The 12776-nt window shown below is 48.6% G+C and overlaps 1 protein-coding gene across 1 annotated transcript; it reads right to left on the minus strand.

Annotated features, from left to right (window-relative positions):
• Positions 1-3558: 3558 nt before the first annotated feature.
• On the minus strand, positions 3559-5703 carry LOC119317764 (zinc finger protein CONSTANS-LIKE 16-like). Its single transcript, XM_037592263.1, has 2 exons — positions 4303-5703; positions 3559-4225 (listed from the first exon to the last, which is right to left on the minus strand). The coding sequence occupies exons 1-2, from the start codon at positions 5344-5346 to the stop codon at positions 3977-3979; spliced, it is 1293 nt and encodes a 430-aa protein (XP_037448160.1). The 5' UTR covers positions 5347-5703; the 3' UTR covers positions 3559-3976.
• Between the last annotated feature and the right edge of the window lie 7073 nt (positions 5704-12776).

A 12776-nucleotide genomic window follows, 5' to 3' on the forward strand; every position in this document is an offset into this window, starting at 1 on the left:
AAGCGTGCGGACCCTACGGGTTCGAGAACTATGTAGACATGACCGAGACTCATGTACGGTCAATAACCAATAGCGTAACCTATATGCTCATATTGGTTCCTACATATTCTACGAAGATCTTTATCGGTCAAACCGCATAACAACATGCGTTGTTCCCTTTGTCATCGGTATGTTACTTGCCCGAGATTCGATCATCGGTATCTCAATATCTAGTTCAATCTCGTTACCGGCAAGTCTCTTTACTTGTTCTGTAATGCTACATCCCGTAACTAACTCATTAGTCACATTGCTTGCAAGGCTTATAGTGATGTGCATTACCGAGAGGGCCCAGAGATACCTCTCCGATACACGGAGTGACAAATCCTAATCTCGATATATGCCAACTCAACAAACACCATCGGAGACACCTATAGAGCATCTTTATAATCACCCAGTTACGTTGTGACGTTTGATAGCACACTAAGTGTTCATCCGGTATTCGGGAGTTGCATAATCTCATAGTCATAGGAACATGTATAAGTTATGGAGAAAGCAATAACAATAAACTAAACGATCAAAGTGCTAAGCTAACAGATGGGTTAAGCCAATCACATCATTCTCTAATGATGTGATCCCGTTCATCAAATGACAACTCATGTCTATGGCTAGGAAACTTAACAATCTTTGATTAACGAGCTAGTCAAGTAGAGGCATACTAGTGACACTCTGTTTGTCTATGTATTCACACATGTACTAAGTTTCCGTTAATACAGTTCTAGCATGAATAATAAACATTTATCATGATATAAGGAAATATAAATAACAACTTTATTATTGCATCTAGGGCATATTTCCTTCATGTGAGTGGGGGCCACGACCATGGGTGTGGGTGGCAGCTGTGGGTGGTGTTGGTGGTGACCGTGGCCATGGGTGTGGGTGATTGTGGAATGAGAGGCGAGGAAGGCCATGGCTTACTGGCCGAGGCAGGCGCAAGGGCGACGTGGGCGGCGACAAGGATGACGAGGCTGACGGCGGCTGTAGACAGCGAGGGCGATGTGGGCGGCGAGGACGAGGCGATGGCGGCGAAGGAAGAGATGGGAGAGCGAGAGTGAGTGAGTGAGTGAGTGAAGTGGTGGGGAGGGTCGTGCATGTGTGTGGATAATTTTTGGCGGTGCGACGGGTGAGACAGAAGGCCCGCCACTGCTACTTTAGAGTGGCAGGCGGCTTTGCAGACCTGCCACAAGCAGAGTTCTGATTTTTGGCCGAAATTCGGCCATCTTGGCCTGGCCCGGTAGATGTCTTTACCGGCACAATATTTTCAGCCCAGTTTGAATTTTTCTAACCCAACCCAAGTTCCGGAGCCTTCCCATATGCTTTGCCTTAGTTAAAACGCTTGAACTGTATACCTAAACCCCGACGAAGATGAAACCGAATGCAAAGTTTCGTCCCTGACGGAGCTCATTTACGGTTTGGATATATGGTTTACAGACCCTGCATTTATTATATGCTTTGCCTCGGTTAAATCAAACTTCATTTCTTGAAATCATTTTAGATCCAAACTTTCTCAGAGATTAGTACACACTATCAAAATCCCCATGACCAAATTTTAGGACTTTTTGAGTTAATTTTCCATTTTCGAGACATTAAATGACTTGCTGGCAACTAAAAGTGGTAGGACAACCCTCTCGTGTAAGAAATAGCAGGTAAACGAGCTTCGAAAGAGATGAAACTTTGCATTCTATCTTCATTAGACACATGTAGGGTGTGTAAAAAAATTGAGGGCATATACTCCCTCCGTCCCAAAATAAGTGTCGTTGAAGAACTAGGGGTAGCTTAGTGGCAAGGGAACATAGTAGTGTATCATGCGCACTAAGGGGCTGTTTGGTTCCCAGCCACACCTTGCCACACTTTGTCACACCTAACTTTAGGCAAATTTGATCAAGTTAGGTAGGTGTTTGGTTCTTTTTTTTCTTGAATACGCACGAGTGTGCGTATCATATATTAAAGAGGAAAGGGAAAAGACTCCCTCCATGTTCGGAAAGTTACACGAGTATTTACAAGTGGATTTGATCCACTCCGCAACATCTTAAGCGAACTACTCGGCCCTGACCCACACCTCAAGGCCGTCCAAAAATGCCTCGACTTCTCCCTTCAGTAGACCAGCAAGCATCCATGCTTGGGCTTCTCTCTGTATGTTTCGTAGGACCTGACGAGTGGCAGGCGTTGCTCCGTCAAACACCACAGCGTTTCGGTGTGTCCACAGCTCCCAGAGGACGAGAATGCAAATTGGCCTTGCGAGTTTCTTGTGTTTCCCATAGTCCTCTTGTCGAAGGCACCAGTCAGGCAGCGTCTCGGTCGTCGTTGGTGCCCGGTCTGGCTGGCCCAGGGCAAGGCAAACCTTTGTCCAAACCTCCCGAGCAAAAACACATCCGATCATGATGTGTGTCATTGCTTCGTCGTGCTGGCTACAGAGGGGACATGAGGCTTGGTGTGGGAGGCCCCGCCGTGCTAATCTATCTGAGGTCCAGCACCTGTCCTTGATGGCCAACCAAACGAAGAAACGCTTGCGTAGCGGCGCCTTAGACTTCCAGGTGAAATCAGCCGTAGGAGTGACTTGGAGGCCGGCGAACTTGGCTGCGTAAACCGATCTCGCCGAAAACTTGTCGTCCTTCTCCCAAGCCCAGTAGACGGTGTCGCTTGATGTCGGTTGGATGTTGAGCCGTTCCACACGCTGCCATAGGTCGAGGAATTGTCGAAGCATGGTTGTAGACAGGTTTGGCCCCACTTCCGCTGCCCAATTTTGATCCACCAGAGCAACAGCCACCGTGCGAGTCGCCCTGACTTGTCGTGGTATTTCTTTGTAAAGGAGTGGCGCCAGCTCCTCGATCCGATAGCCCTCAAGCCATCTATCTTCCCAGAAGAGCGTTGTCGTGCCATCGCCCACGGATGTTGCAGCCGCCGCGCGAAAGAGCGCCATTGATTCGGCCGGGGCCGAGATCTTGAACTGAGCCCAGGGCCGGGACTGGTCAGTGCGTTGCAACCACGGCCATCTCGCCAACAGTGCAGTGTTCAACCATCTTAGGTTCGGTATGCCAAGGCCACCCGCCCATCTGGGTCGGCAAATTGAGTCCCATGCCACTGCGCAATTCCCTCCATGAGCTTCCATTTTCCCACACCAAAGGAAGCCGCGACAAATCTTTGTCAAAGCTGTGATAGTCTTGTGTGGGATCTGAAGTGCCATCATCGCATGAACCGGAATCGCGCACAGCCGCTTTCCAGTTGGATTGGTTCTAGCCACACCTAAGGCAAGGATTTTTTTTATGAGTAGTGAACCACACATGTTATAGACATAAAAAGTGTGGCAAGATTCCCTTAGGCAAGCCAAAGTGTGACTAATAATTTGAGCAACTCAACTAAGGCAAATGTGGCAAGTGTGACAAAAAATCATATGGCAATATATGGCAAAGATGATCACAATCCAAACAGGCCAGTGACACTTATTTCCCTAAAAAAAAGAGTCAGTGACATTTATTGACGGAGGGAGTACTGTATTATGTATAGCTGACCTGCTGATATATATGGTACATACAAGAGTTGCAACCAATTTATATATGTTAATTTATTACAATAATGTACAAATGTACAAGTGTACAAGTGCAACCATAACATGCACGCAGAACCACCTATCCTTCTCTCATCTCTGACAGTAGAGACGAGAGAAAAAAAGGTCGCAAAAACCACCAACCCAAAACCATTTCTCAAGGTGAGCTAAACGTTCTGTTCCCGGCCCTTCTCCACTGCCGGAATCACCAAGGAAAGAAACGAAAAAGGACAAAATCATTCCTGACGAACAAAATAGACACTAATTAAAGCAGCTTCGACAAATTTTTGTGTGTGGGTGTGTGTAATTTCATGCCATGCCCGTGACTGACGAGCACGACGCAATCTGTACCCCGCGCGCAGCAATCGACACGCACGGTGCAACGGCCTGGCTAGGTCAGGTGACGGCGCACGGGGCGCCGGCGGCGGCCGCGGCGCCGGTGCGCTTGACGAAGCGGCCCTTCATCCGGGGCCGCTTCTCCGCGTTCAGCTTCCGCACCTCGTAGCGTATCTTCTTGGCGAACAGCCTCGTCCGCCGCTTCTCTCGGTACCGCGACACCCGCGCCTCCCGCCACTCGTCCGTCCTCGGCCTCGGCGGCCACGCCGCGTCGCCATGCCGTCCTCCTCCTCCCGCCGTCCACGTGCCCTACACCATGAACGATGGTTAGATACAGTCTGTATCTCGAGGATATAATGAATTAAGTTGCAAAATCGTGCATGTACCGCGTGGTCGTGGAGCAACAAGTCGTCGAGCTGGCCGGGCGGCCGCCGGCCGTCGGTCCACGGCGAGCTGCCCCAGCTCTCCATGACCGCCTCGTAGTTCAGCCTAAGATCCAGGCTCCTCTTCAAGAACTGCGCATCGTCAACGCCGTCTCCGTTGCTCGCCGACGACGTCTTGTGCTCGAAACTGTCGTCGTCATCCACCAGTGTCGGCGGGCTGCCGTTGAACTCCCGCTTCAGGTCATGACCAGACGCCAGAACGCCGTTGCTTCGGGAGACAAGGCCGCCGTCGGCCTCCACCTTTACACGCCCGCCGTGTTCCCCCGGCGGCGATATGAGCCCTGGGGCCTCCATGTAGAACGAGTCCTCCAGCTCCTTGCCGTCGTCCAGGCCTTGGCCGAGGAGCGCTTCCATGTCGGCCGCGAACTCCCTGAGATCGGCGTCCGTCGGGCCGAAACTGGCGAAACAATCGGGGAGCTCCTGCACGGGGGACTGCTCGGCCGTGAGCTCCTTCGCGTCTTCCACGGCGCCTTCGACGTCCTCGCTGTGGCGTGAGCCATCGATCGGCGGCGGCGAGCAGAACTCGGCGAGGGCGGGGTCAAAGACCGGCACGCGGTAGAGCAGCTGCTCCTCCTCGGGCGCCCTCCGCTCGTCCGACGTGGAGGACTCACCGGCCCCCACCTCGGGCACCACGAGGCGCCTCGACAGCAGCTGCCCGACGCTCTTGACCGGCGGCCGCCGCGTGCGCGCCTTCCGCCTCGGCCACGCCGGCGCGACGTCCAGGCACTTGGACGTCGTCGCCCCCGACGACTCCTTCACCGCCTTCCCCCGCTCAGCCGGCAGCGGGGACGTCGCGCACAGGCGGAGGCGCTCGTGCCGCCTGGCGAGCGGGTTCGCCGAGTGCACGGACGTGTCACATCCCTGACACAAGAACGCGTCGTCGGCCGCGCAGTACCAGCGCGCGCGCCGTCGCATGCACCCGTCGCACGCGCGCGCGGCCTTGCCGCCCACGGCGCCGCCGGCCGCCTTCTGGTCGGAGCCACCCATCGCCGCCGCCGCGACCAAGACGTACAAGCCAGACCACCTCCAGCGCAACAGCAATGCTTCTTCCGGTACCGTATAATCACAGCGAGCGATCCTTGCTGCTACCTACGATCGAGAAGGTTGCGAGATAGAAATGACAAAAAAGTATCACCGGATTCGGAAGGCTATTTGCTGCGACTGCGAGCGGCATGGCCCAGCAGGTGAGCTTTGCGCTTTGCGCTTTAGGCTCGCGGAGCGGGGCCCGCCCGCCGGCCTTATCTGTGCCCTGATTGGCTTACCGCTAATGCGCCATCCGATTCCATGATCTGCGATTGGCTGCGGCCAGATTTTGCGCGGGGGCCACCTCGCCTTGCTATCGACACGTCGGAGACGAGAGCTCCTGGCTAGCTGAAAAAGTCCTATCCTGTATATATACCCACATCGCCGGCCATCGCGCAGTAGAAATGAGGAAATGAAATTGCGCCAACGAAAAGCGTCACCGGTAAACTCCTGTCCATGTAAAAAAAGAACTTTAGTGCCATTTAAATTCCGTACTGAAATTATTTGGGACGTACGTACGGTTAAAGGCATGCAGCGGTTTCGAATGATAAATTCCAGCTATTTCCCTGTAAAGTCCAAGCCAAATCTGTGGTGGCAATGGTAGTACCATGCTCCTGCAAAAATACAGCCTGCTCGAGGCCGGATTCGGCGTCGCTTGCAGAAAAAGTTGAGCTGGTACCAGAGAAGAAATAATACAGGGGTTTGGAGCATAATAAGAGAGTCGGAGAGGCCGGCATGGGTTCAGAAAAGACCACGTCGTTACTAGCCAAATATCAAATCTGAAATCTGCCATGTTCGGATAATGTTTTTTTCTTCACAAATACGCAGGAGCGTATCATTGATAGATAGAAAGCAGAAAGTACATAGCGTTAGATACATGACTTGTACACCATGGGGCGAGGATGGGCATCTACATATGAGCAGAAGAGAGGAAGGGGTTGCTCAGCCCCAAGAATACGTCTAGATGCCTATGGTGGATGGTAAGGGGATATCGCCACCATTCCTCCCGCATCGGCCAAAGCCCAGGTCTTCACCTCGTCTAGGATGATCTGGGTCAAGTGTCCAGCAGAAGGCCGTGCATTGTCGAACATACATGAGTTGCCGTGCTTCCATATGTTCCATTCAACTAGGATGCCGAGAGAGGCAACACCCTTGCGCAGAGACAACTTTAATGGTGTGCATCAAAACAGACACATCATACGTCTAACGACACGCCCTTATGTGTTCTTGAACAACGGATAGGATAGAGGGGTTGTCATCCAATATCAGCCCCTTGTTCAGGGGAGAGAGGAGAGATAATGGAGGGGGGGCAAAATGGGTTTCTGGTGGGATCCAAGGTTTGTCAGTAGTGTGTTTGGACTCCCCCAAAACACTTATATGTTTTATGGGATTTCAGACATTTGGTCGTGTCTGCGGACGATCCTTGTTGGATGGTTAAAAGTGTCTGGACCGTCATGTTCAAACATTAAGAAACGATTTGGTGTACCCCGTTGGAGATGCCCTTACTATGTGTTTAGGCATCTCCAAGGCGGACCTGTAAACCACCAGCGTCCGTCCGGACCGCTGAAGTCATCCAGCACGGGCCTGTATCAGTCCGGATGTGATTTCTCCCACAAATTGGAGACAAAGTGTGGGGTGCTTTGCGGGAGTCCGGACATCCGAAACATAGGACTCTGACACCCCTGGCCCACCCAATCACCCCTGCCGGTCTCATTTCCTTCCACTCTGCCTCTTCTCCCCCATGCCTTGCTTTCGCACCCTCCACCTCCGTCGCCACTGTTGTACATCTTCGGTCGCCACAGAGGCATTGCTGGACGTCCGCAACCTGAAGGAAATATGCCCTAGAGGCAATAATAAAGTTATTATTTATTTCCTCATATCATGATAAATGTTTATTGTTCATGCTAGAATTGTATTAACCGGAAACTTAGTACATGTGTGAATACATAGACAAACGTAATGTCACTAGTATGCCTCTACTTGACTAGCTCCTTAATCAAAGATGGTTATGTTTCCTAACCGGATGAGTTCCAGGGGTTATCGGATAAATACCGGAGAACCGGGAGGTTGCCGGAACCTCCCGGGGGGTTATTGGGCCTTATGGGCCCAAGTGGAGGAAGAGGAGAGGCGGCCAGCTAGGGGCGCACGGCCCCCCTAGCCCAAACCAAATTGAACTAGGCCCCCCCCCCTTTCCTTCTTCTTCTCCTCCCCTTCCTTCCCCTCTCCTACTAGGACTAGGAAAGAGGGGGCAAACCTACTTGGAGTAGGATTGCCCCCCCTTGGGCGCACCTCTCCCCTTGGCCGGCCCTCTCCTCCTCCCCCCTCTATATACGGGGGTAGGGGGCACCCCAAAGACACACAAGTTGATCATTGATTCCTTAGCCATGTGTGGTGCCCCCCTCCACCATAATCCACCTCAATCATATCGTAGCGGTGCTTAGGCGAAGCCCTGCGTTGGTAGCAACATCATCACCGTCAACACGCCGTCGTGCTGACGGAACTCTCCCGTGAAGCTCTGCTGTATCGGAGTTCGTGGGACATCATCGAGCTGAACGTGTGCTGAACTCGGAGGTGCCGTGCGTTCGGTACTTGGATCGGTCGGATCGTGAAGACGTTCGACTACATCAACCGCGTCTCATAACGCTTCCGCTTACGGTCTACGAGGGTACGTGGACGATACTCTTCCCTCTCGTGGCTATGCATCACCATGATCTTGTGTGTGCGTAGGATTTTTTTTAAATTACTACATTCCCCAACAGTGGCATCCGAGCCAGGTTTATGCGTAGATGTTATATGCACGAGTAGAACACAAGTGAGTTGTGGGCGATACAAGTCATACTGCTTATTAGCATGTCATACTTTGGTTCGGCGGGATTGTTGGATGAAGCGGCCTGGACCGACATTACGCGTACGCTTACGCGAGGCTGGTTCTACCGACGTGCTTTGCACATAGATGGCTAGCGGGTGTCAGTTTCTCCAACTTTAGTTGAACCAAGTGTGGCTATGCCCAGTCCTTGAGAAGGTTAAAACATCACTAACTTGACAAACTATCGTTGTGGTTTTGATGCGTAGATAAGAACAATTCTTGCTCAGCCCGTAGCAGCCACGTAAAACTTGCAACAACAAAGTAGAGGACGTCTAACTTGTTTTTGCAGGTCGTGTTGTGATATGATATGGTCAAGACATGATGCTATATTTTGTTGTATGAGATGATCATATTTTTTAACCGAGTTATCGGCAACTGGCAGGAGCCATATGGTTGTTGCTTTATTATATGCAATGCAATCACCCTGTAATTGCTTTACTTTATCACTAAGCGGTAGCGATAGTCGTAGAAGCAATAGTTGGCGAGACAACAATGATGCTATGATGGAGATCAAGGTGTCGCGCCGGTGACGATGGTGATCATGACGGTGCTTCGAAGATGGAGATCACAAGCACAAGATGATGATGGCCATATCATATCACTTATATTGAATGCATGTGATGTTTATCTTTTATGCATCTTATTTTGCTTAGATCGACAGTAGCATTATAAGATGATCTCTCACTAAATTTCAAGGTACAAGCGTTCTCCCTGAGTATGCACCATTGCGAAAGTTCGTCGTGTAGAGACACCACGTGATGATCAGGTGTGATAAGCTCTACGTTCACATACAACGGGTACAAGCCAGTTTTACACATGCAGAATACTCAGGTTAAGACTTGACGAGCCTAGCATATGCAGATATGGCCTCGAAACACTGGAGACCGAAAGGTCGAGCGTGAATCATATAGTAGATATGATCAACATATTGATGTTCACCATTGAAAACTACTCCATCTCACGTGATGATCGGACATGGTTTAGTTGATATGGATCACGTGATCACTTAGATGATTAGAGGGATGTCTATCTAAGTGGGAGTTCTTTAATAATTTGATTAATTGAACTTTAATTTATCATGAACTTAGTACCTGATAGTATTTTGCATGTCTATGTTGTTGTAGATAGATGACCCGTTCTGTTGTTCCGTTGAATTTTAATGCGTTCCTTGAGAAAGCAAAGTTGAAATATGATGGTAGCAATTACACGGACTGGGTCCGTAACTTGAGGATTATCCTCATTGCTGCACAGAAGAATTACGTCCTGGAAGCACCGCTAGGTGCCAAACCTGCTGCAGGAGCAACACCAGATGTTATGAACGTCTGGCAGAGCAAAGCTGATGACTACTCGATAGTTCAGTGTGCCATGCTTTACGGCTTAGAATCGGGACTTCAACGACATTTTGAACGTCATGGAGCATATGAGATGTTCCAGGAGTTGAAGTTAATATTTCAAGCAAATGCCCGGATTGAGAGATATGAAGTCTCCAATAAGTTCTACAGCTGCAAGTTGGAGGAGAATAGTTCTGTTAGTGAACATATACTCAGAATGTCTAGGTACCATAACCACTTGGCTCAACTGAGAGTTAATCTTCCTGTTGATAGTGTCATTGACAGAGTTCTTCAATCACTGCCACCAAGCTACAAGAGCTTCATGATGAACTATAATATGCAAGGGATGAATAAAACAATTTCCGATCTCTTCGCAATGCTAAAGGTTGCGGAGGTAGAAATCAAGAAGGAGCATCAAGTGTTGATGGTTAACAAGACCACCAGTTTTAAGAAAAAGGTAAAGGGAAGAAGAAAGGGAACTTCAAGAAGAACGGCAAACAAGTTGTTGCTCAAGAGAAGAAACCCAAGTCTGGACCTAAGCCTGAGACTGAGTGCTTATACTGCAAACAGACTAGTCACTGGAAGCGGAACTGCCCCAAGTATTTGGCGGATAAGAAGGATGGCAAGGTGAACAAATGTATATGTGATATACATGTTATTGATGTGTACCTTACTAATTCTTGCAGTAGTGCCTGGGTATTTGATACTGGTTCCGTTGCCAATATTTGCAACTCGAAACAGGAACTACCGATTAAGCGAAGATTAGCAAAGGACGAGGTGACGATGCGCGTGGGAAATGGTTCCAAAGTCGATGTGATCGCGGTCGGCATGCTACCTCTACATCTACCTTCGGGATTAGTATTAGACCTAAATAATTGTTATTTGGTGCCAGCGTTGAGCATGAACATTATATCTGGATCTTGTTTCATGCGAGACGGTTATTCATTTAAATCATAGAATAATGGTTATTCTATTTATATGAGTAATATCTTTTATGGTCATGCACCCTTAAAGAGTGGTCTATTTTTTTAATCTCGATAGTGGAGATACACATATTCATAGTATTGAAGCTAAAAGATGCAGAGTTGATAATGATAGTGCAACTTATTTGTGTCACTGCCGTTTGGGTCATATTGGTGTAAAGCGCATGAAGAAACTCCATTCTGATGGACTTTTGGAATCACTTGGTACTTGCGAACCATGCCTCATGGGCAAGATGACAAAAACGCCGTTCTCCGGAACTATGGAGCGAGCAACAGATTTGTTGGAAATCATACATATTGATGTATGTGGCCCGATGAATATTGAGGCTCGCGGCGGATATCGTTATTTTCTAACATTCACGGATGATTTGAGCATATATGGGTATATCTACTTAATGAAACATAAGTCTGAAACATTTGAAAAGTTCAAAGAATTTCATAGTGAAGTGGAAAATCATCATAACAAGAAACTAAAGTTTCTACAATCTCATCGTGGAGGAGAATTATGTCTACTACACAACCTTCTTCTTGTAGACGTTATTGGGCCTCCAAGTGCAGAGGTTTGTAGGACAGTAGCAAATTTCCCTCAAGTGGATGACCTAAGATTTATCAATCCGTAGGAGGCGTAGGATGAAGATGGTCTCTCTCAAGCAACCCTGCAACCAAATAACAAAGAGTCTCTTGTGTCCCCAACACACCCAATACAATGGTAAATTGTATAGGTGCACTAGTTCGGCGAATAGATGGTGATACAAGTGGTATATGGATAGCAGATAATGGTTTTTGTAATCTGAAAATATAAAAACAGCAAGGTAACAAATAATAAAAGTGAGCGTAAACAGTATTGCAATGTGTTGAAACAAGGCCTAGGGTTCATATTTTCGCTAGTGCAAGTTCCCTCAACAATAATAACATAATTGGATCATATAACTATCCATCAACATGCAACAAAGAGTCACTCCAAAGTCACTAATAGCAGAGAACGAACGAAGAGATTATGGTAGGGTACGAAACCACCTCAAAGTTAATCTTTCCAATCAATCCGTTGGGCTATTCCTATAAGTGTCACAAACAGTCCTAGAGTTCGTACTAGAATAACACCTTAAGACACAAATCAACCAAAACCCTAATGTCACCTAGATACTCCAATGTCACCTCAAGTATCTGTGGGTATGATTATACGATATGCATCACACAATCTCAGATTCATCTATTCAACCAACACATAGAATCTCAAAGAGTGCCCCAAAGTTTCTACCGGAGAATCACGACGAAAACGTGTGACAACCCCTATGCATGGATTCATGGGCGGAACCTGCAAGTTGATCACCAAAACATACATCAAGTGAATCACGTGGTATCCCATTGTCACCACAGATACGCACGGCAAGACATACATCAAGTGTTCTCAAATCTTTAAAGACTCAATCCGATAAGATAACCTCAAAGGGGAAACTGAATCCATTACAAGAGAGTAAAGAGGGAGGAGAAACATAAGATCCAACTATAATAGCAAAGCTCCCGATACATCAAGATCGTACCACCTCAAGAACATGAGAGAGAGAGAGATCAAACACATAACTACTGATACATACCCTCAGCCCCGAGGGAGAACTACTCCCTCCTCATCATGAAGAGCACCGGGATGATGAAGATGGCCACCGGAGAGGGATTGCCCCCTCCGGCAGGGTGCCGGAACGGGTCTACATTGGTTTTTGGTGGCTACGGAGGCTTCTGACGGCGGAACTCCCGATCTATTGTGTTCCCCGATCGTTTTAGGGTATATGGAGATATATATATAGGCGGAAGAAGTACGTCAGGGGAGCCACGAGGGGCCCACGAGGGTGGAGGGCGCGCCCAGGCGGGGTGGGCGCGCCCCCTGCCTCGTGGCTTCCTCGTTGCTTCCCTTACGTGGACTCCAAGTCTCCTGGGTTGCTTTCCTTCCAAAATTAAGTTCCGTGAAGTTTCAGGTCAATTGGACTCCGTTTGATTTTCCTTTTCTGCGATACTCTAAAACAAGGAAAAAACAGAAACTGGCACTGGGCTCTGGGTTAATAGGTTAGTCCCAAAAATCATATAAAATAGCATATAAATGCATATAAAACATCCAAGATTGATAATATAATAGCATGGAACAATCAAAAATTATAGATACGTTGGAGACGTATCAGCATCCCCAAGCTTAATTCATGCTCGTCCTCGAGTAGGTAAATG

The sequence above is a fragment of the Triticum dicoccoides genome, chromosome 6A (genome assembly GCF_002162155.2).
Source record: "Triticum dicoccoides isolate Atlit2015 ecotype Zavitan chromosome 6A, WEW_v2.0, whole genome shotgun sequence".
Lineage (NCBI taxonomy): Eukaryota > Viridiplantae > Streptophyta > Magnoliopsida > Poales > Poaceae > Triticum > Triticum dicoccoides.

Coding starts and splice junctions, on each gene's coding strand:
- LOC119317764 (XM_037592263.1), bottom strand. CDS start 5,346: ATGGGTGGCTCCGACCAGAAGGCGGCCGGCGGCGCCGTGGGCGGCAAG. Junction 4,226..4,302: donor TGTTGCTCCACGACCACGCG/GTACATGCACGA, acceptor TTCATGGTGTAG/GGCACGTGGACGGCGGGAGG.